Source organism: Chelonia mydas, chromosome 3, assembly GCF_015237465.2.
Source record: "Chelonia mydas isolate rCheMyd1 chromosome 3, rCheMyd1.pri.v2, whole genome shotgun sequence".
Lineage (NCBI taxonomy): Eukaryota > Metazoa > Chordata > Testudines > Cheloniidae > Chelonia > Chelonia mydas.
Genome location: NC_057851.1, coordinates 97,151,955 through 97,177,838, shown reverse-complemented (window position 1 = coordinate 97,177,838; position 25,884 = coordinate 97,151,955). Strand labels below are relative to the sequence as shown.

The following is a 25,884-nucleotide window of genomic DNA, read 5'->3' as shown; positions in this document are numbered from 1 at the left end:
AAACAAGGAGGAGTCCGGGGGCACCTTAAAGACTAACAGATTGTTAGTCTTTAAGGTGTCCCCGGACTCCTAGCTGTGAAACTGACTTTAGTTTCTGTCAAGAACTTAGGAGAGGCAATTCTTTGCAGGTACTTGGAAAAGCTATAAGCTGCTGTAAGCAGGCAATGCAAGGATTTGCAGGTGAAAAGGACCGTCAAAGACACCCTCTATTCCTTCACATCCTATTACCAGAAGAAAATAATACTTAAAATATTTAATGTCATTATATATACATTGATGTGGTGCCATCATCTTGAATATTGCGTTCAGCACTAGACACCCTATCTAAATATAAAAGAAGTGTGAAAGGACCATACAAGGGCAACAAAAATTATTAGAGGGATGGAAATAATCTCACATGATATACTAAAAAAGACTGTTCAGAAAGGAGAAAAGTAAGAGGATATGTAAAATAATGAATGGTATAAGGAAGGTAAATTGAGTATTTCTATATATCCTTATAATCCAAGACCATAGGATCATCCAGTAAAATTAAAAGTCGACAGGTGTAAATTAAATAAAAGGAAATACTTTTATACGCAAAGCATAATTAACCGGTGGAACTCACTGCTGCATAATATAATTTAGGAAGAGAACTCAGTAGGATTCAGACGATTAGATCTTTATATTTATAAGAAGATCCACAGTTATACAAGCTAGAATAAAAAGTGAATAAAATAGAAATCCTCCTATTTCAGTACATAAATCAATCACTGTGGGTTAGAGAGAAACTCCCTGCACCCAACTCCTCAAGAAATGTTGTTGTATATTTGTCAAAGGGCATGGGAGGGCAGGAGGGACATTGTACCTGCTGAAGCATCTGGTGCAGGTCACTTTCAAGCGACAGTATATCCGGCTAGAAAGACCATTGGTGTGATCCTATGTTACTTTTTACTGAACATGCCTCATCTTGATAATTCTGTTTCCATTATTACTAAGTGTATCTGTAGCAGAGCTTTAGATCATTTTGCCATTAATCACCAAGAGTTGAACCCCAGTGTCTTTCTCTTACAGAAAACAGAAGTTATAGAGGAGGCTTTCCCTGGGTGAGTGTAATGACAATTTATTTGTGCATGTGATTCATTGTGACTATCTTCTATATCTGCTGTTTTAATTGTGCTACCTTTCAAGAACACATTGCAGATAACTAGTGTTCTTATTTGCAATAGCATGTTTATGGACACTCCTGAAGATGAGAGAACCAAATTGATCAGCTGCCTGGGAGCTTTTAGACAGTTCTGGAGCAGTCTTTCCCAGGTAAGCATTTCAGTATTGCTAATGTAGCTATATTTTACAGCACCTGATAGTGTACTAGATACATAGCTAAGGCATGATTCCTGTCCCAGACAGCTCACAGTCTAATTTCAGATGTGGGAAAGAAAAGTTGTAGGGAAATAACAAAACACTATGGTGATCTTAGACAGGAAGGATATTGATGACATCAGTGCAATTACATGATTACTTGGCAAAGGCTGGTGCATAACATGGTGTAGTAGTAAAGAGTAACTCCTTTTATAAATATAAATATCAAAAGTACAGGGTCATTTCTGGGGTAAATGGGGTAATTTCTTATAGCTGTTGTGGTAGAAGAGGTTCTGAAGGAGGGGCTTGAATGAAAGGAGGGATATATTTCACGAAAAACATTTATGCATAAAATATTACTATTCCATGACTCGACCATTCTTGCAACACATGGGTCTTTGATATAGGTAGAAAGAAATGCATTATGCATAGGGTTTTCTAAAGCAATCATTGAACTTCTCTGTTTACTTTATGCACTGCAAAAATTCACTCAAATCTCTGTTGATGCATCCTGTGTTCGGCAGCCTGTTCCACTCTATTTCAAAGTAATCTGATTATTTGTTCCTGTTCACAGGTATCATTCCTTACTTTGGTATATCCTCCTATTATAAAATGTTAATATTGGCAAATTATGGTTTAATTTAATTACATACTGGATATATGAAGTCTTCCTTTCAACTCTGTAGTCAGACCAGCAATATACTTTCTTTGTTTCTCTTCACATAGGCTGTTGGGATATAACTTTGTATGTCACTGCTTGGGGAAATTTCTTGAAATAAGATAAAAGTGGATGTTAAAGAAGCAATCTTTGACAGATTAAATACCCAGAAGTTATTATCTCTCAGTTATTCCTTTTTCTCATGTGTAGCAATTTGTGGTTTTAAGAGGACGTTACTTACATTGCCATAGTAAGTAGTTTATTTTTCCCCTCCACTGTTTTCCAGGAATCTCATGAACAATGTGTCCAGTGGATTGTAAGATTCATCCACAGCCAGCACAGTCCTAAAAGAATTTCTTTCTTGTATGACTGTTTAGCAATGGCAGTCGAGACTGGTTTGTTGCCACCCAGGTATGTCTAGTGTGCGTGAAGCAAGAAATGCAATATGCGTAAGTTGTAGTATTGTAGACAAGTTAAAAAAGATTCCTTAAAACTAGTGTTCATTGGAAATCATCTGCTTATTTTTATACATCACTCACTGTTGTATTCTTTTTTTACTAGAATGGTGTGTGAATCTCTAATAAACTCGGACACCCTTGAATGGGAAAGGACACAGCTGTGGGCATTAACATTTAAACTGGTCCGGAAAATAATTGGAGGTGTAGACTACAAGGTACTTTTCCTAAGAAAGTTTGGAAACTCTGGTGTTTTTTATAAGTTTACAGTGCGTCTTTCTGGTGTTCCAGAGAAAGTGTTGAACCTGTCTCTGTCAGTTTAGTATTTCGTCATCAATTAAACCAGATATTCTTAACTTGTTTTCCTAGTGCGGACCACATCTTAATTAATATTTTCTGATGTACACCTCACTTCCCAGTCATGGTCACAGAGTCAGCTTACTTTCCATTTTCAATTCCAAACTAAATAATATTCCTAATGCAATTTCAACAGTTGTTTTCCTGGAAAAGTATTATTATAAAAGTATTTAGGGTAATATCCTCACCCCTATCTCTATGCTGTGTAAAGGGTCAGACTGAGCAGCAGTCTGTAGGTGTAAAAGGCACCTAAAAGAAGCACTGTATCTGGTGTGGGAAGATTTTGCCAGTGCAGGCACTGAGGAAGACATTCGTAAATCTGCCTCTTGGGGTATGTCTGCATAGCAAAGAAAAACCCTTCGCTGGCCCGTGCCAGCTGATTCAGACTCGCGAGGCTTGGGGTGCGGGGCAGTTTCATTGCTGTGTTGACTTCCAGGCTCAGGCTGGAACCCGGGTTCTGTACTGTGACTCTTAGAAGCAAAGCACCCAACCTTACCCGTAATATTTTCTGAGCTGTCTTCTGATACACTTTGTCTGCTAGAAATTGAGAATTTTTGTGAATGTTAATTTCTATATGATTTTCTCTCAGGGTGTGCGAGATCTGTTGAAGGTGATCCTGGAGAAAATCCTAACTATTCCTAACACAGTGAGCTCAGCTGTTGTACAGCAGCTCTTAGCAGCAAGAGAGGTAACTCTAAAATGTTATACGGTGTCACAATGAAAGAGTTGGTCTCGATCTTTTGTCATGGATTTTCACAGTATTCTAAAATGGATCTCTTTGGAGCCTTTTAGATCTGATATAAATGAATAGCTAAAGCTGATGATGTGTTTTCTACTGGCTCTTGTGCCAGTGTATTTCAGGGTCATCTAATGGTGAGCCTTCTCGTATTATCTACAACAGTGGTTTTCTGCCTGTGGTCCGTGACCCCTGGGGGTCTACAGACTACGTCTAAGATTTCCAAAGGGGTCTGCGCCTCCATTGGAAATTTTTTAGGGGTTCACAAATGAAAAAAGGTTGAAAACCACTGATCTACAACATTGCCATTTCCAGGCTATCTGAGCTCCTGAAATGCCCGGATATAGTAGAATGCAGTGATGTAACCATGTCGATCCCAGGATATTAGAGACACAAGGTGGTTTACCTCTCCCACCTGGGCATAGTAAACTCCGTTTAGAATCTCAGCCTTAAAGGGATGCTAAATAAGTTTTATGAAATCAGTATTAATATTTTCATTAAACCAAAAAAAAAAGAAAAACAGTTTGGATTTAAATATTTTCCGTTGTTGCAACCAGATATTGCAGTGTTGTTCTAGCGCATTAGAACCAGAAATTGAATCTCACCACTCTTCTTTCATTGTTCCAACTGAGTAAAATGTAAAAAGAAAACAGCATAAATGGTAAAAAACAAAATACAATTTAATTACAATTTCATTATAATCTAATGTGATACTAGTTAACACAAGTCACAGTTTAAAAAAGTAACTTAATGTCCCTTCAAATCTTATATGTCTGGCTTCTAGAGCTCATTGTAGTTTAAATATTTTGAAATAATTTGTTTATGGTAATTGTCCAAATTGCCTTACATTTTTAAATTTTACTTATTTTTAGGTTGTAGCCTATATTTTGGAAAGAAATGCTTGTTTATTACCTGCCTACTTCGCAGTTACAGAGATAAGAAAACTGTACCCTGAGGGAAAGCTTCCTCATTGGGTAAGGGTTTATTCATTATATTTTATAAAGTGATATGCTCCTCATTCTCTCCATACAAAACATTGGGTGTGATTTTTAAAAAAAAAAAAAAAGGATGCCTAATGCCTTGTCTATATCTAAAACTTAGGTTGACCTAACTACATCACTCAGGGCTGTGAAAAATTTCATGTCCTGTGCAATATAGTTTGGTCAACCTAACCCGCACTGTAGGTGCAGCAAGGTCAACAGAAGAATTCTTCCATCAACCTAGCTGTCATCTCTCAAGGGGTGAATTTACTGGAATAACAGAAAAAACCCTGCTATCGCTGTAGTATTTGTCTGCGCTATCCAAATTTACACTTAGTCTCTATTTGAGCACTAAATGAGGCCCCTATCCTGCAGTTGATTTGCTGGCAGATCCCTGTGCTTGCATGGAGTCAATGGCAAGATCTGAGCATAAGTGCCTAACTTTCAAAATTGTTGAGTGCTCAGCAGGTCACATTGATTTAAAATTTGGAAAACTAGGCAACTTATTTAAGTGCCTAAATATGGACTTAAATTAGGCACCTCTTTAAAAACAACAACAAAAACGACACACAAACTTTGGCCATATTGCTTTAGATGTGCATCTGAATGTTATGTTCTTGAATTTTAGCATTTGAGACTGGGTTGAAATTCTTCATGTGCCTACCAGCTTTATTCACACTCTCCATATGACTCGGAAGATAAGCAAATAGCTTTAATTTTCCAATATGGCCAGTTTTGTGGTCTGATAGTCACCATTACAGAATTATTTGGCATTCTCAAATAATGAAAACAGCCTTCACTTCCATTCAGTACACGTTCTCCTTGTCCTTTTGGTTCTTTTGAAGAACCAGATCTCTGGTTTTGCTTGCACAGAAAGAGGCATGTTTCTTTGATTAGAGGAGATAAGGGGTGAAACTCCCACTGATTTCACTGGGGCCAGGATTTCATCCAAGAAGTGGTAAGTTAAGTGCCTTTGAGGAATTGCTCAGGAGAAGAAAATGGTGTTCTATTGCTAAATAGAATTTTAAACCTGACATGAAAAGCACTAAATAATGTACATTGCAAGAATGTTGTACATATGAAAAGTAGCTATTTCGATTTGCTCTGATTTCTGCCAAAAAGAGCATATATCCTTCAAGTAGCTTACCTGATTTAATGTCTTGTTTTAAATTGAATATTGTGTTAATGTAAATAATTTAGTATTAATAATCTTCTTTCAGTTGCTAGGTAACTTAGTATCAGACTTTGTGGATACCTTCAGACCCACCGCAAGAATAAATTCCATTTGTGGTAAGAAAGCATGAGTGAATTGAATTTTTAGCCAGTAGGCCTAGCTAATTTGGGTTTAGCTTTATATGTTAATCCGTGCAAAATGCTTGAGTATATAGCATTTATGTAATACCTATCAATGACTTTTTTTATCCTGCCTCAATTTTTAAAAAGTTTGAAAATTTATTTGGATTAACCAGATTAAAAATACTGCTTTAAGCACAGATAGAAAGTGGAAAATTGCTTCTTTTCACTTGCCCCTCTGCACAGAGTGATATTGTCCCTTCTGTGGTTTTAACCTGGCCTATGAATTTAAGGGTGTGCCTATATTTAATTACCTTTGCACTGGTGTAGGTATGCTATGTGTCAGACTTAATGGACATTTTCTGAATCAACATCTAGACTAGGGATTTGCACCATTGCCGAATTCCCTAATTTATGTGAGCCTTTAGTCTCCATAAAAAAAGGCTCTTTCATTCAGTTTTACTTTTCTCAAGAAATCTGCAAAAGTTTGATTAGGGCATTTCAGTCCTGTTTAATACTATTTTTGCTCTTTTAGAAGAAGAGGGATGCTTTTTTTCCCTGTACATCTTAAGAAAAGTAACTCCTGTATTTACTGCTGTTATTTCATTCGTCTCTATACAGGACCTAAAATTCTGAGAGCTTCCATTATCTCCAGTTGATTCCTTTAATACACAAAAGCAACGTAGTGGGATTAAGGATGTAATGTCAGCTGTAAACCACTGAGTTCCTTGATTTTTTTTTTTTGTTTGTTTATTTGTTTTTGCAAGAGTATGCACACACTCTTAAGTATATTTTATCAAACGCATGGAAAAGATTTATTCATGTGACTCTCAGTCCTGGAAGAAATTTCCTAATTTGCTCAAGTATTTGCATAAATGACCAGGTGTATTGTTGACTTGATACATTCTCTGACCCCACAAACAGACTATACACAGTTTAAGGTAGAAATACTATTAAAGGTGCTTGCTGTGTATAGTAGTCCTGCCCACACCCACTGCTCCTACAGTATAGTGGTATAACTACTGCTAAAGGCAGGAAACCAGAGTGGGTGGACTAACCATCTACAATAACTCCTCACTTAACGTCGCTCCGGTTAACGTTGTTCCCTTGTTACGTTGCTGATCAATTAGAGAACATGCTCGTTTAAAGTTGTACAGTGCTCCCTTACAATGTTGTTTGGCAGCCGCCTGCTTTGTCCACTGCTTGCAGAAAGAGCAGCCCGTTGGAGATAGCTGGTGGGGGCTTGGAACCAGGGTGGACTGGCAGCCCCCCATCAGCTCCCCTAAGTTCCCTGTGCGGCAGCCGCCCAGCAGGCTATCAATTACCGGGCAGTTCAGCTGTCCCTCCCCCCACTGCCATGTGCTGCTCCTGCCCTCTGCCTTGGAGCTGCTCCTAGAAGCCTCCTGCTTGCTGTGCGGGGGGGAGAGGGAGGAAGGGGTGCTAATGTCAGGGTGTCTCCCTCCCTCCGCTTCTGCCCCGCATCTCCACAGAGCAGCGGGGGACACCACAGGGCTCAGGACGGAGGGAGCTCACTGTCAGCAGCTGCTGTCTCAACTTGCTGATCTACTTAAAAAGGCAATGTACTTAGAGTGGAGTCAGCGTACTGAAAGGGGCAGTGCAAGTCTCTCTCTGTCTCTCACACTCACATGGTGTCTCTGTCTCTCTCTGCCATGCTGTCTCCCCTCCCTCCATTCATGCTGCCTCGTAGAGTGTGAGGCTACATTAACAGCAATGTGTTAATCCTTGAGGGCTTAGCTGAGTGCTAGTTCATCATCCAACAGTAAGGCATTCCCTGGGAAATACCCCACCCTCTTCCACCCTCTGACTTCACCACCTCAACCAAGCTTCACAATCATCATTGCTGTGTACAGTATTACATTGTTTGTTTAAAACTTATACTGTGTGTGTGTGTTTGTGTATGTATGTATAGATATAATACTACACACACATATACAGAGAGAGAGTCTTTTGTGTGGTAAAAAAAATTTTCCCTAGAACCGAACCCCCTCCATTTACATTAATTCTTATGGGGAAATTGGATTTGCTTAACATCATTTAGCTTAAAGTAGTATTTTTCAGGAACATAATTACAACTTTAAGCGAGGAGTTACTGTACTTTAATAGGGTGAATGGGGGAAAATAGTTATCCTTTAATTTCATTTTGTTTGAGGGAAGTTGAAGGCTCAGTGTAGCCAAACTGAATATTATTACATTACTTCTCTTGTGCTTTTGGATGTAATGACAATAAAAGAACTATGACCATCCAACAAAGAGGCTTGACCCATTTACAGTAAAAGGTCCATAATGGACCATTATGGCTGAAATACAACTCTGCTTTAGTTATAAACATTTATTGGACAAAAAAAAAGTTTTATGATCTGGGCATATGCTGTGAATAGGAAGACTTCTGAGGACAAATAGTATATTTTAGTGTCATATTACAAGTATTTTAATATATCTGGGGATGTCCAAACTGAACAGTTTATAGCAAAACATAATAGCTGAGTTTGCCCTTTAGCTAATGAGTTGAAATTTTTAATGCAAAAGGAATGATTGCTAACATTGGGAGCTTCATGCTAGCCAATTCCTGAGGTGGGAGATAACAGATTTAAATAAATGAGTGGAAAGGAGTATTGTTAGTAGTTTCCGAGGTGGGTTCTTGACCTTTAATGATTAAGTGCCATAGCCGCTCAACTTCCTTAGCATTTATCCTTTCTCATTCTATGTAATATGTGCAGGACGTTGTAGTCTTCTTCCTGTGGTAAATAACTCTGGCGCCATGTGTAACTCATGGAAGCTGGATCCTACAACCCTTCGTTTCCCTTTGAAAGGACTCTTGCCATATGATAAGGTATGCATGTGTAAGCATCTTAGTTATGAAAGCTTTGTGTGTTTAATCTATGAAATTACTGTTTGTTTGTAGATTAGAGAAAGGAAGAGGGCAATAATTTTGAAAACTTGGGCTATCCCATTTTCAAGTAGAACTTCAAAATTAATGAATTTAGTAGTTTACTAACCGATTAAAATCCTCCAAATACATGACACAGTAATGGCAAACCATACACACACCAGGTGGTATGTGATGTTTTTACTGCCTGGCACACTGATGCCCTGAGTTCTGAGAAGCAGTAGGTGTTGCATGCACCTATTCTGCGTCTGTGTGTGTGAGAGAGGAAGATACAGAGGAAATGGAATGTGGAAAAAAAGAACTGTGTAGTTCATGCCTTGCATAAGGGGGCAGGAAACTTGATTTCACTTTTTAAATTGGTCTCAGACCCCAGGAGCACTGTGGAGGCAGTGTGCTCAGCCCCTTATTGAGAGGGATCTCATTGGTCTCCTGAAGGTGCTCTGCCCACATTTCAAAGATGTTTTCCAAAAAGTATCCCATCTTCATGTTGTCGAAGAAGGTCCCCCACAATTGGGAGTGTAAAACCAAGAGGAAGACACTCTCTGCTGATACTTACCTTCCTCTTGGGTATTTGAGAACAAAATAGTTCACCACCAAATGGTACATACCTGCAAATATAAACGTATTGAAAAGAATGCATTTTTAATTTTGTTACATTTAATTTAATCTTGAGGCAATGTTCGCGTATGTTTGTTTGTTTGTTTGTTTTTAAGGATCTATTTGAGCCACAGACTGCTTTGTTGAGATATGTGCTGGAACAACCGTATTCCAGGGATATGGTCTGCAATATGCTAGGTCTGAATAAGCAGGTACTGTACTATACTGTGCTGCACAATTTAATTCTGCATAGAATCTGCACTATTCTTTTCTCTTTTCTTTGCTATAGCTAACTGAGCAAAACAGTTTAGGTCCAGACAGTGATTTTTTTTTAATATCATATTAGGTAAATTGGATTCTATATTGTACCTATCATTTTTATATTGTTTTAAGGGTGTTTAAATTGAAAAGTAGAGATTTAAAATATTGATTTTTTTTTTTTGCATTGCTTTTTTTTCCTATAAGGCCAGCCTCATATATACCTTTGACAGACTATAACTTACCAAAGACAATTAGTTTTTTTTTAAAAAAAAGTTCTTGTTAATGTTCATGTAATTAGTTCCCAGAACTTTGTTGTACCTTGTTACTTTGGCATGTTACAGCATTCAATCAGTGGAGCGCTGATTTTATTTTTTTATACCTTTAAGTGGGAGGGCTTGGTCTGACTTGGGATTCCTTGAGGCTGGCCTCATAGTCACTGTTTTGTCTTTTCTTTTTTTCTTCCTTTATTTTTGTTCTGTCCTGTCTTGTCCTGCCCATCCTCCAATGCTCTAGACCTTGAACATTGCTCAGGTATGTTCACAACCTTACTGTTGTATTGTGACTAACGATACGCTGGCCGCTTTGTAGCCACTGATTCCAGTTAGAGAATACATGTACGGTCAGGGCTTGAAATTGGCAGGACCATTAGATGCTAGGACAAGGGCAAATTCTCATTAAAATCTCTTAGGAAATGAGAGATTTATTTAATATGAAAATGTACAGCCCCAGTGGTCCTCTGATCCTAAAATTTTGGTTTGGACCACCACCACTTCCCCACCTGATCTATAGGCTTTTTCTTGGTTTGCTGGAATTTTCAGATGAAGAGAGATTATTGGTTCAGTCCTTTCTTTCCTTATGTGGATAGAAGAACATTCCTTGAATTCACTTTTAGCACTGTAAATCTGGAGTGGCAAAAACTGCTGAAATGGAGCTTGATGGGGATGTCACATTATCAGGCAGCCTCTGTGACAAATTCCCTTTCTTACATTAACCTTCTAGTGTCCTCCAAGCAGGGTGAACTAAGACAATACAAAGTGCTAGAAAAAATGCTTTTTTAAACCAAATTTTATAAACCTTCTGTTTTATTTCTTGTCCAAATTTACCGTATGGACTTAAGCTTGAAATTTTAAATATTGGTCATTACAGCCTTTTTATTCTTTAAATTTTGAATCCTTCTTAGAATAGTAACCAGATCAACATCTATTTTTTAAAAAAAAAGTAATATCTAAGATATGTAAAATAGCGTTGCTGTTTGCAATACTATGGTGAAGGTTGTGTCAGTGTTTCCATTTATAAAACTTCTTTCAGGGATTTGTAACTTGACTGTAAAATTTGCATGACTCTGAAACCTTGTGTGTAATATCTTCCACTGTAAATAAAAAAACGATCACGTTACTTTGAATGAACAAATTTCTTTATTTTATCAAGGTATTTGACAAATAATACTCCATTGCATGTAATTATCCTAAATATTTTAAAACCAAAATCATATAAGGCAGCTGAAATGTTAAAATATGAAAACTAGCCTCTAGATTAATATTTAAATTAATAGGATTTTTTACTGTGTCTAAATTTCTATTTAGACAATAGATTAGGTTGTCACTTCGTGCAGCTTTTCATGGTTTAGTTGGTAAATAGCACAAGACATAGGCTAAAATGTGTACTGAATGTGTTGTATTTAGTTTATTCGTGGTGGTCTGCCCTTTCAGGCCAGAAGATCAAAGTTAGAATGTTAATTTTAACTCTAAGTTTGCTATTCTCTAATTAAAAGATAACTGAAATACTTTTTTTTTTTTTTTTTTTTTAGTTTTTTGGGTTCTAGATGGTAATTTCTACACAGTGTTTCAACCTAGAGTGAATTTTTATGGCTAAGAAACAAACCCTTGAAAAACATGGCTTATAATGGAAATGCTGACAGAACATGAACTGTAGCTGTGCTACCATAATACCAGTATGTGGGCTTTCAGACCATTGTATTTGCCAGCAAAAGTTTAAGCATGAAATAGGGGGTGTATCAGGATAGAAGAGAAAATATTAAACTGTACACCTTAAAAATCCTATTTTTCACAGTTTTAAGTAGAATATGAAAGTTTACTCACATTTGGGTGTAGGTTAATTTATTATGACTGCATTGATATTTCCAGTAACTTCAATAAAATGTTATAGCATGCTCTTCAGGAAGTGCTATACTGGTGATGCTACCTATAGTAAAATTCTTAACTATTTTTGTGATGATAATCCATCCAGATCTAATAATAATAATAATATAAGATCTGAGTTAGGCTGTTAAAGGCCAAGTGGTTGTCAGTATAACAGAAACTATTGAAAATGTAAAGAAAATCATTAATAGTGTGAACTTTGTTTTAAAAACTAATTTTGTGCCTTACCAACTCTTAGAAATAAATGCAGAAACAATTAAATCTAGGACCATGATCCTACAGTCATATCTGCCCCTTTTACTTAGCTATGCCTTGCAGACCCTCACTTATCTATCCACACAGATCCAGTCGCAGGATTGGAGCCTTCATGTGTACCTGTTAGTTCATTACAGTAGAAATGTGTTCAGGATAAATGTGATACAGGTAAACAGGACCCTTGACCTGATTATCAAATATTCTTAAAGGTGAACAGCAAAACTGTTAGTATTATTTTTGTTTTTGAACAATGTATAGATTTATATTAGAAATATTTACTTTGAAAAAGTTCTTTGAGGTACATGAAAAGTACAAATTAAACTGTTTTTCATATTAACCTTGTAGAGGCAAACATCAAGGCAGAGAAAGATACACAATTTTGTACACTGATTCCAGGATTTTCAGTTTTTGTTTGTTCTTTTATGGCTATTTCTATCATATGGCTCTTGATGAAAAATTATAACTTCAAAATATTCTTTTAGTGTTGGCGTTCTGGCAGTTTTCCAATTTCTAGTAATGCACAATTTGGCATGCGAATGTGCGGTACACCATCTTTTGCATAAGTGTTAAAAATCAAATCGTCCTTTAGGATGTACAGTTTAATCTAATTTGTATTTCCTCTCCATCAGTATATTACTAATTTCTTCCCAATATTTGTTTAACTTTGTACAGTTTCGTAGAATGTTCGTTATAGCAAATACTTGAAATATGATTAGTTATTTTGGATGCCGTAAATTTCGGGAAGCCAAATTGCCCTTCAAGGGGCCTCCTTTTCAGAAAGCGCTGAACAGTCACTCCTTTATCATGTTTCAGGCTGGCATCCCATATTGGAGTATTACTTTATTTTCTCTGTGACAAATAAACATACATTTAAAACAAATTGAAAACCAGTTTCTCTTTAGCTTAGTTGCTTGGAGTTTGGGTTCCTTGATGGTATCTCTGACCCCTCAAACAGTGGAGTGCTCCAAGCTTTCTTTAACGTGTGATTTCTATTGCTTGGCAATTGTACATGAAATATATCTTCAAACATTTTGTTTCTGTACCTGTAATTATTGTCTGCTGTTAATAATTTTGGACCTTAAAACAATTTTACTCATATTAAAATAGAAAGGAACATAAATTCTGGCAAGTCAAATGTAAAAGTATAATTAGATGGGCCAAAAAAGAATTTGATGCAAAAGATACACAGACTTAACAACAAACTTTTTTTTTTTTTTTTTGAAGTACATCAGAAGCAGGAAGCCTGCCAAACAATCAGTAGGGCCACTGAACAATCGAGGTGCTGAAGAAGCTTTCAAAGAAGACAAGGCCATTGTGGAGAAGCTAAATAAATTCTTTGCATCAGTCTTCTCTGCAGAGGATGCTAGGGAGGTTCCCAAACCTGAGCCATTCTTTTAGGTGACAAATCTGAGGAACTGTCCCAGACTGAAGTATCAGTAGAGGAGGCTTTGGAACAAACTGATAAAGTAAACAGTAATAAGTCACAGGACCAGATGGTATTTACCCAAGAGCTCTGAAGGAACTCACTATGAAATTGCAGAACTACTAACTGTGGTATGTAACCTATTGCTTAAATTAACCTCTATACCACCTGACTGGCTGATAGCTAATGTGATGCCGATCTTTAAAAAAGGCTTCAGTGGCAAACCTAGTAATTACAGCCTAACTTCAGCACCAGGCAAGTTGGTTAAAACTATAGTAAAGAACAAAATTATCAGACACATATGTTGGGGAAGAGTCAACATGGCTTTTGTAATTGGAAATCATGCCTCACCAATCTATTAGAATTCTTTTATGGGTTCAACATACATGTTGACAAAGGGTCCCTCACCAAAGACTTTTAAGCAAACTAAGCAGTCATGGGATAAGAGGGAAGGTCATATCATGGATCAGTAACTGGTTAAAAGATAGGACACAAAGGGTAGGAATAAATGGTCAGTTTTCAGAATGGAGTGGGGGTCCCTTAAGGATCTGCACTGGGAACTGTGCTGGTCAACATATCCATAAATGATCTGGAAAAGGAGGTAAAGCATGAGGTGGCAAAGTTTGCAGACAGTGCAGAATTACTCAAGATGGCTAAACCAAACGCAGATTGCGAAGAGTTACGAGGGGATCTCACAAAACTGGGTGACTGGGCAAGAAATGAAATACAGTGTTGATAAATGCAAAGTAATGCACATTGGAAAACATAATCCCAACTATACAGACAAAATGATGGGGTCTAAATTAGCTGTTACCACGGAAGAAAAAGGTCTCTGAGTCATTATGGATAGTTCTCTGAAAACGTGCTTAGTGCGCAGCAGCAGTCCAAAAAGCTAACAATGTTAGGAAACCATTAGGAAAGGTTTCAGAGTAACAGCCGTGTTAGTCTGTATTCGCAAAAAGAAAAGGAGTACTTGTGGCACCTTAGAGACTAACCAATTTATTTGAGCATGAGCTTTCGTGAGCTACAGCTCACTTCATTAGGAAAGGGTTAGACAATAAGGTAGACAATATTATGATACCTCTCTATAAATCCATGGTATGCCCACACCTTGAATACTGTGTGCAGTTCTGGTCGCCCCCTCTCAAAAAGATATATTAAAAATGAAAAAGGTACAGAGAAGGGCAGCAAAAATGATTAGGGGTATGCAACAGCAAAAATGATTAGGGGGTATGAGGAGAGATTAAAAAGACTAGGACTGCTCAGCTTGGAAAAGAGACCACTAGGAGGCAATATGTTAGAGGTCTATAAAATCATGAATGAGGACGTGTTCACGAAACTTGAACCAGGGGGTCACCTGATGAAATTAATAGGCAGCAGGTTTGAAACAAACAAAAGGAAGTACCTCTTTGCACAATGCACAGTCAACCTGCGGAACTCATTGTCAGGATGTTGTGAAGACCAAAAATATAACGGTTCAGAAAAGAACTAGATAAGTTCTCAGAGGATAGGTCCATCAGTGGCTATTAGCCAGCATGGTCAGGGACCATGCTCAAGATGTCCCTAGCCTCTGACAGCTAGAAGCAGGAACGGGACAACGGGATGGATCACTTCATAAATTGCTCTGTTTTGTTACTCCCTCTGAAGCATTTGGCTCCGGTCACTGAAGACAGAATACTGGGCTTGATGAACTGGTCTGACCTAGGATGGCTGTTCATATGTTCTTAAAATCTTTGCTGTTCACCTTTTCAGCCAGCCGTGATGGTATAAAGGTTAAAGCAGAATATCCTCTTCTATGCCTTCTCCCAAGCCAGGTTGTAGTTTCATCTCTGCCTAAATCCATTTGTGCCAGGTTGTTTGAGAAAGGAGCTGTTGATTTTACCTTTGTCTATTCATCCTGGAAATGGAATTGAAGCATGAAGTGAAAGGAATGACTTAATACAGTATTATTCAGTTGACTTTCCTTTCCCTCTTCTTTTTACCACATTGTCTGTTTGGTACTAGGAATTTGAATTTCCTGGTATTTCACAGTATTAATATGACAAACATTATGGATCCACTGGTGCTAAGGTGTAAAGTAATCCTTTGATATTTTTTCCATTTGTATGGTTGCATGTCAGAAACGGCACATACCTCTACTTACTGGGATTGGTTCAGCTCCTATTGAAGAAAATGGCAAAATGTTCATTAAGCTGGTAGAAGTAGGATCAGACTCGATACAAATGACTGGTTGGAATTTTAACAAGCTAATTACGAGCCTGGATAACCACCATATTTGGAAAAGAGGGCAATTTGTACCAGTTTTATCCATAATGTCTAAATCATTTATTAGTTGTTCCTCAGATAGCTCAACCATCCATATTTTATAAAATATTTGAGAACTATGAGGACAGTTACATTATTTATTGAATTATTAAAATCCTTTAAAAATGTGTTTTCTCTAAGTATTTTTTTTATTAGAAGCCAGTGGAAGTTTTTACCAGTTCACTATGGCATTCTTCAGGGATTGGTCTTATAAACTTTTTGAGAAAGTCAGAAATGGCCATTGTAGCACTATTCTGATTTTTTTTCATATTTGTTTGTGGTTTAATCGCAGTTTCAAATATAAATCCCCATTTTTCAAGCATTTAAAAACTGTTTCAGGATGGAACTCCAATTACTAGTCTGGGAATCATTTTTTTAAACCAAATTTAAAAAATTTTATTGTAATAAGTGGGTCTTAGAGGAGAAGTCTTAATTGTTCCAGATACTTCTTAAAATTCATGTATAATTCCAAAAATAGTCCTTTAACCCAGAAAAGGTAAATTAGTAACTGCTACTTCTGGTATTTTAAGGAGTTAAACCATGAGGCTATAGGTATTCACGCTATAGACTAGTCCATGGGATATGCCTGTTCTTAATAAATTAAAGCCCCAATCCTGCAAACGTTCACATGTGCATAAATTTACTCATGTGAGTAGTCCAAAGCATGAGGTTTACATATAAGCTGCTTCAAACCTTTATGTACGGAAAATAGTAAAATGCCAGATATTGAGTTAATGCTGAAAGACTGTACTCAAAAACCATTGTTAAGCTTCTTCCCAATACCTTGAAAGTTATTTTAAAGCAATATGAATAGAGGATAAAGTGATCAGCTGTATGTTTGAATTTCCTGGCTCCAAAGTTTGTCCAAACCTTGATATTATTTAAATGTTAAAATATATATTTATTAAGACTTGTTCCTTAATTAAATGTACTGGGGATTTGACTACCGTTTTGTCAATTTTATTATAAACGATAGAATAAAAAGTACATTACTAGTGGAAAATTCCTGCTGGAAATTCTGGCTTTCTTTTTCACGGTCATATTTTCCTGTCTATTGTATAACTTGAATAACTTTTATTTTTTAATATAGGCTAAGGTTGGTGGGCTGTTGGACATTAACCCACTGCCTATCAAGCTAGTGAATTTCAAGCCCTGTACACAGTAGTTTTGCATGCTGGATTATGAAATAGTCTGTAGTGTTGTCTGTTGCACCCTGCTCTGCTTCATAATTAGTTGCATTTGGAAAAAAGTATTCTCAACTGGTGGTGTTAATATTGCTCTTTGTAAACCTGTAATGTGGTTGATATGTGACAATGGCATTGTGTATTTGGAAGAGAAGGTGAAACAGAAATTGATGCTTCCCTTTTTAGTTAGAAGTTTGTGTTAAGCATGCTTCAAGAAAGCACAGCTAAACTTGTAGCTTTCTGCAGTTTTGAGCTGGCAAAGAGCATGTAAAAGAGGGGATGATGTTCAATATGTTTGTCAAGTTTTTCCATTCTTGCATTTTATTCTTAATTTGAAGGAAAAAAATCCCTTTTTCATGGCAAAAGACTAATATTGGTTAAAATTAGAATGAGCATCTCCTTTCAGCAATTCTTTCCTTTTTTATTAAAAAGGTTTTTAGGCTGCCTGGCTAGCAAGTCAATGAATTCATTTGTTAAGAAAGCCCTACATGTATTTTGGTAAAAAAAATTAAACTTCTCTTTTCTTTGAAAATAATAATTTTTTAAAAAGCCTTTTTTGCCTCTAGAAAGGGACACTGTATTTTCATGACTAGTATTTGAGCAGCTCAGTTCCTTCTTTTCTGTCATCATTAAAGTAATACTTTTTTCTTTAATTAAGGTTGCATTATGTTACAGGCATTAGGTGTAAAAATCTAAATGTAACTATTTTTAAACCTAGTCTGTAGAATGACGCAATAGATCTTCAAGCCTTAGCACTGTGTGGAATGAGTCAAATTACACTCAGCTTTCCACCCCCTCAATAGCATGTAGGGCTTATCATTCTGTTTGAAGATGTATAAACATAAAGTAATACACAGTTCCTTACAAAAGTGTTTACAATATAAATTATGCACAGAAAATAGTCTAAACTTGTACCAAAAACTTGGAGTACTGCAGCTATTTTATTTTTCTCTATATATAGACACACATATGTACCCACACATAATGAATATATTCTATATTTGGTCATTGTTAAAAGACATCATGGAAGAGAGATATTTTAAGAGGTGATTTATTTATTTGTGTGTTTAGGGGCCTGGAAATTGCTTATCACACTGTGGAGAAGCTGCAAGCTAAATAATTTTTATGATTCTCATCACCGTGGTATATAAACTAGTGCTTCACCATTACTTGGGACACTAATAATGTCTAAGACTATGTCTACAACTTGGAGCTAGTTGTGTGATTCCCAGCTTGAGTAGACATGTGGGGTGTGATTCCCAGCTTGAGTAGCCATGCTCCCACTAGCTCTAATCGAACTAGCTTGCTAAAAATAGTAGCATAGCTGCAGTATCATAGACAGTGGTGAGCCACAGTATGCACTAACTGCCCTGAGTACAAAACTCCCAAACCTTAGAGGTATGTACTCAGGGTGGCTAACCTGGGCCACTGCTCTCCATTGCCCTTGCTAGTGCAGCTATCCTACTATTTTTAGCACTCTAGCCCTCAAAGGAGGGATCACACCCCAGCTCCAAGTGTAGGAGACCACGATTTATAAAATAAAAATTGTCAGTGTACCGTTCACCTTTAGGATCCTAACCAAAGGCCGTTTCTTGCTGCCATTGAAATCATTGAGATTTCTGCTGTCGACTTTAATTGGAACAGAATTGAACCGGAATTGAAAGCGATCATACGTCCCCTTAAGATAGCCTATCTGAATATTTATGTTGTCTTTGGAATCCATCCTTTGTTTCAGTGTTTTCTCTTCATATACACATAGACTCAGATTTAGAACACTTGGGCTTTGCAGGTGCCTATTAGATTCATGAGTACTATGGCAGAAAAATAACATTTTGTACTGAAGAAAACTGTTAAATAATTCTCAGTTGATACTTGGTGTATGCGTGGAGGGGCAGGGAATTAATATATGGTAGAATGTAAAATTATTTGTGACCTGTAACACAGTGCAGCTTTAATACACTGGCTTATCCTTTAACTTCTTAAGTTCAGACTTCATTTCATGCTTCCCAGCCTTCTGTCGAAATACTGTACTGAAATTGTTACCATTGTGTTGAAGTTAATTGCAAAGCTTTTGGAATACTGTATCTGGTCTCTGCCTTGCAGCACAAACAGCGCTGTCCTGTGCTGGAAGACCAGTTGGTGGACCTCGTTGTGTATGCCATGGAACGTTCGGAGACTGAGGAGAAGTTTGACGATGGTGGAACCAGCCAGTTGTTGTGGCAGCACCTTTCCAGCCAGCTCATTTTCTTCGTGCTCTTTCAGTTTGCAAGCTTTCCTCACATGGTCCTGTCACTCCATCAAAAGGTACCTTTTCTGTGGCATTCTCTTTTGGTAAGATGTGAAAAAAATCTGTCTCTGTGAGACTGAGCTTGTAATCACACTGGCAGAGATGAGATGAAGTATTCATACAACATAAATCATTGTGTTCTTCTTAGCGTATGCGCAGTGTGCCTCAGGTCTCATGTGACCAGGACTCATCACCAAATTTGGTCTGCTGGTTGGATCGTTAGCTTCCCCGGCTTGGGCCGAGTACCGATGGGGAGTGCGACGTGGACACTGATTCATCCCCTGCTCCCTATCATGGTGTTAACTGGTTAGGTCTTTCTCTTCGTTGCATTAGACTACAGAATACCATGCTGTACTTGGATACATTGTAAAATACATTTGCAGCTGGATTTTGAAGGTGGCCTTGTTTTCTTTCAGATTATACTGTTATACCTTGTACTCAGACTGAATATTGTAGACCTAGCCTTTATAAAAAGCAGCTGATTTTCAAACCCATGACACTTTCAGTTTTTGAGACCATTGTGCCCATGTTGTCCCAGTTATGGAAATGCAAATCCAGTGTTTCTAAGAAGTTTTTTTAATGTTCCCCAACAACTTGTGGAAAGCTTAACTATTTTAACTTACTGCTATATATATATGAATGAATCTTAAGTCTTAATGTGCAAGAACTGGTTGGATAGAGGCAATTTTTCCTCTGCCTGCAGTGTATCTGTTCCTAAATAAGGTGGGGTTTTTTGTGTTTTTTTTAAACAGTTGGCAGGACGAGGTCTTATTAAAGGCAGAGACCATCTGATGTGGGTACTATTGCAATTCATCTCTGGCAGCATTCAAAAAAATGCACTGGCTGACTTCCTCCCAGTTATGAAGCTTTTTGATCTCCTTTACCCTGAAAAAGAAGTGAGTTTTCCATACAAAATTAAAAGCCAGAGTCATAATTGAATGTGTTAATTAAAATGAGCCTTCAGGAGTAATAATAATAATACTAGCTCTTAACGTGTACCTTAATAGTGTGTCACATAATTCAACAGGGAATTACAAAAATCAAGTGAAAACTACTGTAAGCTCAAAATTTATGTGCTGAATTTCTCTAATAATTAAATTTGGGTGGAGGGGGACGCATTTGGCACCACAATAAGTTGTAACTAATCTTTTAAGAATTTTTTCTCTCCTGTGAAAGTCTCAAGGACTTCTTTTTCTTCTCTATCAATGTTTGGTGGCATTTCTGATACGAAGGGTTTCAATGAATCTTTGGGTATCTGGGTTAAAGCAAAATGATGCATTCTCATATTTTTAGTGAACAAGGCATTTTAGGGGTATTGTTTGTACTTTTAAAAGGTTAACTAACATGATTTGAAGTGATGTTGGTATGCAATTGCAAACCCACACTGTGAAGTTACTGTAGGGGTGGAGGTGAGGGGGAGAGTTGAGGAGTGTGTGTATAAATGGCTAAATAAAGGGCAACAATAGTAGCAGCCATCAGGTGTCTGACAGCACCTGTCTTTGAGAGATAATGTTGACTGTAACAGTGTCCGCTTTAAGTTTACAATCTGATTTGCAGAGGTGCTGAGTATCCACAGCTCCACTTGCAGGCAAAAAGGACTCTAGATGCTCAGCATTTCTGAAAATCAGGCGCATTGATATTAAATAAGGTACATACTTTACCCTTGATCTTTGTACGATCTTCTAACTGGTATCAGTTAATGTTGCAGACCTGGTCCACAGAAGATGATAATTAAGAGCTCATTTGTGGCTTTGACAGGAACTCTAAGCAAGAGGCAACACATTAGTACCTCAGGAGCATCCCAGGAAGCAGATTGTGGTCAAGTCACAATCTGCCTCCTAGTTTAACTCTGCTTGATGGGGGAAAGCCCCTGTGGGAGGCCTCCTGTACCTGGTGCTAGGCAATGCGTTCTAGCCTAAGCTCTGCCCACTCCTCACCCTGTCCTGTCCCCTTTCGCGGAGGGAGGTGTAGCAGCCCTTCAGAAAGCACTATTCCTCCTTTCCCTTCTTCCTTCTTTCCCTCCACCTATCCCCATCCACTGCTACCTCTGAGTCACGAAACCAGCGCAATGGAGTAAAGAGGGCACTTTATTCTCCTTGACTCCTTTGCACTGCTGTGCACACAGAACCACCAACTGGCCTTAAATATATAATTTGGCTGTCTTCACAGCCTTAGTTTTACACCTGTTTCATGCTGAATGCCTCCCCTGACCTAGTAGTGCGATCTTCAGCACACAGCTATGCTTAACACAACTTTCATTTCAGCACTGCGATTCTTCTTTTCTCCTTAAGGAAAAATGAATCTTTTCTCAAGTGAGAGAGTGGGTGGAGTTTTTAAAATCATTTCATGCCATAAATAGAGTAAATAAGAAAATATCTTCTTTCAGAAAGGGCCCCCCATACAAGAGCACGAACCATAAAAGTGATACTAATTTTGTATTCTGACTGGCAGTGATGTACCACACCGCTTTCCCATCCTGAAATGCACACTGTCCTGATTAGTTGCTGAAGTTGGGCATGGGGACGCATGCTCGCGCACACAAATAGTTTCTGTAATGTTTGTGTGCATAGTTCCCATTGCCAGCTGTGAGATGAGCACTCAGACTTGCAGTCACACATCCTGCACATTGCACCCTGCTTGAAAGTAGCTCCTGTCACTTTGGATTTATGAACAGGCTCTTTGTGCATTTTTGTAGGAGCGAGAACTAAGTTAGAACACTTACTTTTTGATACTTCTCTGTCCTTGGGTTCTCTGGTGTGCATCAATGTATAAAACCAACTGGATTTTGTCTCTTTCTACAAACCAGTTTTAAACGCAATTTAAGTAAATTGAGCAGATTACATCTTTTTCTTGTGGGATATTTGACTGTCAGATGCAAAGGCATCCTTTTTCCTGATGGGCTGTTAATGGAAGTTTTATATTGACTGTCAAACTACTGCTGTTCTGTCTTTCTGTATTTTATCTCTCTATTTCCATTTTTGAGCTTTATATCCCATAACCAATCTCTGAAATTTGTCCTGTGCAAAACTGAGTCTGCGTCTGAAAGCGTTTGGTTGTAACAAAAATAAGTATTTAATTCCCTTGACTCCTATATATTGTAAATGTAAGCATTTATCCACTGAAGTTTTTGAATGATTTATTAGGTTCTCTGGGTAAAAATAATAGCCACATTCAGTCCTTGGTTCCTTTTGACTTCAGCTGGAGTTGTATGCACGTGTGAGACCAAATTTTTTTACATAAGTGTCAGAGTAGCAGCCGTGTTAGTCTGTATCCGCAAAAAGAAAAGGAGGACTTGTGGCACCTTGGAGACTAACAAATTTATTTGAGCATAAGCTTTCGTGAGCTACAGCTCACTTCGTAGCTCACGAAAGCTTATGCTCAAATAAATTTGTCAGTCTCTAAGGTGCCACAAGTCCTCCTTTTCTTTTTACATAAGTGTGTTGCATATCAGAAAAAGACACTGGATCAGTGAACGTTAGTTTTGTTACAAAAGGTTATATATACAATATGTAATTTGTGTGTTCTTTCTTTAGTGTATTCCTGTACCTGATATTAACAAACCACAGTCAACTCATGCCTTTGCAATGACCTGTATATGGATACACCTGAACCGAAAGGCTCACAGTGACAACTCCAAATTACAGATTCCCATTCCTCATTCTCTAAAGCTTCATCATGAGTAAGCTTGGTTTGTTTCGGTTTTTGGTTGGTTGGTTGGTTTTTGGATTTTGTTTGTTTGGTTTTTAATTCCATATTACTGCTTATTCCTAGTCAGGACCAAAGAAGAAAAAAGAAAGTTCCAAATCCATGTTTAGAATTTGTTTTGTGCGATATGACGCAGTGTCAGTTTTTTCAGTTACTCTTAAAAACATTAAAGGTGAATTATTTTGATCATGTTTTAAAGGACTGTTGTCAGGTAGCTCAAGCCCAAATGAGTTTCACATGAATTAATGTTAAATATTTTCATGGCATTTTTAAGAAGAATAATTTCTCTTTTGACTTTAAACAGGTTTCTGTTTTCCTTACAACTCTACCATTACACTTGTGCTATTTATTGAGTACCAGAAAGTGAAACAGACTATTTTCCTGTTCAAAGTGTGTGAAATGCAAAAAAGTAAACAGTCAATAAACGGTGAATACTAAATTACGTTTCGTTTTCAGTTTTAATAATCTAAAATATAAATAACAAAAATAGAGTTATTAAATAACTTTTAGCCTGACACATAACTCCAACAATTGTCCCTTTACCCAAGACTTATGAAGCTATCCTAATATTTACCTGCCTGGGCACAAAATCCTAATCACCTATTTACCATGATAGTTGAATGATAATGAAAAAATAAAAACTTTACAATGGAGTTACATGAAGGATTAATTTGGTCTCATATTTGCAGTGCAGATAGGTCTTGTTTTTCTTTCTCTTTTTCTTTTCTTTCACTTAACATTTAACCTGTCTTGATTATGCAGGTTCCTACAACAGAGTCTAAGGAATAAAAGTTTACAGATGAACGACTACAAGATCGCCTTATTATGTAATGCATATTCAACCAATTCAGAATGTTTCACATTGCCTATGGGTGTTCTAGTAGAAACTATTTATGGTAATGGCAACATGAGGATACCTCTTCCAGGAACAAATTGCATGGCTTCCGGATCTATCACCCCATTACCAATGAACCTCTTGGATTCGCTTACAGTTCATGCCAAAATGAGGTACAGTAATATGGTTTTAAAATGTAATCGATTTACTTTTATCTGTGGATCTTAATGTAAGTGTAACTGTGTAAAGAGGAAAGTTCATTGTTTTGTTTTCTTCAAAATGTATAGAACTTCTATCTGCTTATACAATTAATTTCTTAATAGTTTCAAGTACATACTTTTTTTTCTTTTTATTTTTTTCAGTCTTATTCACAGCATAGCTACCAGGGTGATTAAACTGGCCCATGCAAAGTCTAGTCTGGCCTTGGCACCAGCACTTGTGGAGACATACAGTCGCTTATTGGTTTATATGGAAATAGAGTCCTTGGGCATCAAAGGCTTTATCAGTAAGAAAAAATGTTTTATTTAATAACACTTTACATTTCATTAGTACCCAGAAGCTATAATCAAGGTCAGAGCCCCACTGTTCAAGGGGCTGTAGAAATACTTAGGAAGAAACAAAGAGTTGCTGCCCCAAAGAGTTCATATTATATAGCCCCAGTCCTGCAATAGATTCTACAGGAGAACACCACTGTGCCTGCGTGCCATCTATTGTAGGATCAGGGCCTAAGTATTCTGACTGTTGTGCATAAGTATGTTGTTATCCTCTACAGATTCTCTCTTAAGCTTAAATATACTTAATTGGTCAAGCTCAACGTGCAAGTACATTTTCACTTTACTTATTTGTACATCTGCACCATATTGAATTTTTAATTAGTCAGTATGGAATAAATGTAATGCACACAACTGAAGAGAAATAACACTTATTAGAGATGATACTTGTGCGTGTAGTGTTAGAGCTAATTCATTCTTTTAGTAGTTTATGACTTGCAATTTAATATAATAACTATGCTTTTACATCAGATATAGATTTCATTTTCATGTCCTATGTTAAGAGGAGTTGGTGATGCGGTAGTATGTTTTTCTTAGGATAGACTTAAAACGCCTATAACTAGATAAAATATCACTAAAGATTTGCCTGATCTTGTGGTTTAAATGGGAGAGGCATCTAGCTACTCGGTACATATTTTATAAAAGGGTGTATATTTGCACATATGAGTAAAATAGCCTTTTCCAAATGATCTCACTGGAAAATACTTGATACATTCTCTTCTCTCTTATTAGGTCAGCTGTTGCCAACAGTGTTTAAGTCTCATGCTTGGGGAATTTTGCACACACTGTTGGAGATGTTCAGCTACCGTATGCATCACATCCAGCCTCACTACAGAGTCCAGCTGCTGAGCCATCTTCATTCTTTGGCTGCTGTGCCACAGACCAATCAGAACCAGCTTCATCTCTGGTGAGTGAGGGTAACCATCACTAAACTTTTATCCCCTTCCTTAGTAATTTATTGAAAATCCTGCAGGACCTTTACAAGATAGGTTGTCGCTGTTTGCTTGATACACGCATCCTGCTAGCAGCTGTTGATTCTGCTAGGAAAGTGTTAAATGGGTTCTGCTGAATCTGAAGAAGGTGGCTTCATTGAATGTAATGGAGCAAGATACTATCAGGGTGTGGACTGAACAGTAGAACTAGCCAGAAGACAAGAATTCCATTTCACAACAAATTTCAAGGTTTTAGCATTTGGTTTTGTTCTGCATCATTGCAAGACCTTTAAAAGTGTTCTACGAAAAGCCAAAGAGAGATACTGTCCCACCACAGAGTGGCAAATAACCCAGGAGTTAGGGCACGCTCACTGGGATGTGGGAGACCCGGGTTCAAGTCCTTGCTCTGCCTGATTTGCAGCTGCAACTTGAACTTGTCTCTCCCACATCCCAACTGAGTGCCCTAATCGCAAGGCTATTGAGTTAGTGTCACTCTCTCTGACCCAGTGAATATTTAATTATTAATACAAAGTGGAACCTCACCAATTGGAGAAATTGGTGGACACCCCCTGCAGAATACTCACTAACCCAGTGATTAGGGTTTTCATCAAAAAATTCCCTACCAGCTCCACTGAGAGTCCTGTAATAGAAGCTCGAGGTGCA

General features: G+C 37.5%; 1 protein-coding gene across 5 annotated transcripts in view; it reads left to right on the top strand.

Moving 5' to 3' along the window:
• MED23 (mediator complex subunit 23) overlaps nt 1-25,884 on the top strand; it is a 55,556-nt gene that overhangs the window by 6,236 nt on the left and 23,436 nt on the right. For 4 of the 5 annotated variants that reach the window (XR_005224702.1, XM_037894803.2, XM_043542920.1 and 1 more), the window contains 16 exons: nt 1,054-1,085; nt 1,209-1,296; nt 2,286-2,410; nt 2,561-2,672; nt 3,401-3,499; nt 4,420-4,521; nt 5,748-5,817; nt 8,559-8,671; nt 9,442-9,537; nt 10,100-10,117; nt 19,015-19,215; nt 19,951-20,094; nt 22,732-22,877; nt 23,666-23,911; nt 24,101-24,243; nt 25,022-25,196. Coding sequence is in view for 4 of the 5 variants with exons in the window: in XM_037894803.2 (XP_037750731.1) it covers nt 1,054-1,085; nt 1,209-1,296; nt 2,286-2,410; nt 2,561-2,672; nt 3,401-3,499; nt 4,420-4,521; nt 5,748-5,817; nt 8,559-8,671; nt 9,442-9,537; nt 10,100-10,117; nt 19,015-19,215; nt 19,951-20,094; nt 22,732-22,877; nt 23,666-23,911; nt 24,101-24,243; nt 25,022-25,196 (1,910 nt within the window). In the remaining variant the exon portion in view is untranslated. The remainder of the gene's footprint in view (nt 1-1,053; nt 1,086-1,208; nt 1,297-2,285; nt 2,411-2,560; nt 2,673-3,400; nt 3,500-4,419; nt 4,522-5,747; nt 5,818-8,558; nt 8,672-9,441; nt 9,538-10,099; nt 10,118-19,014; nt 19,216-19,950; nt 20,095-22,731; nt 22,878-23,665; nt 23,912-24,100; nt 24,244-25,021; nt 25,197-25,884) is intronic. The other variant, XM_027824650.3, reaches the window with a different exon arrangement.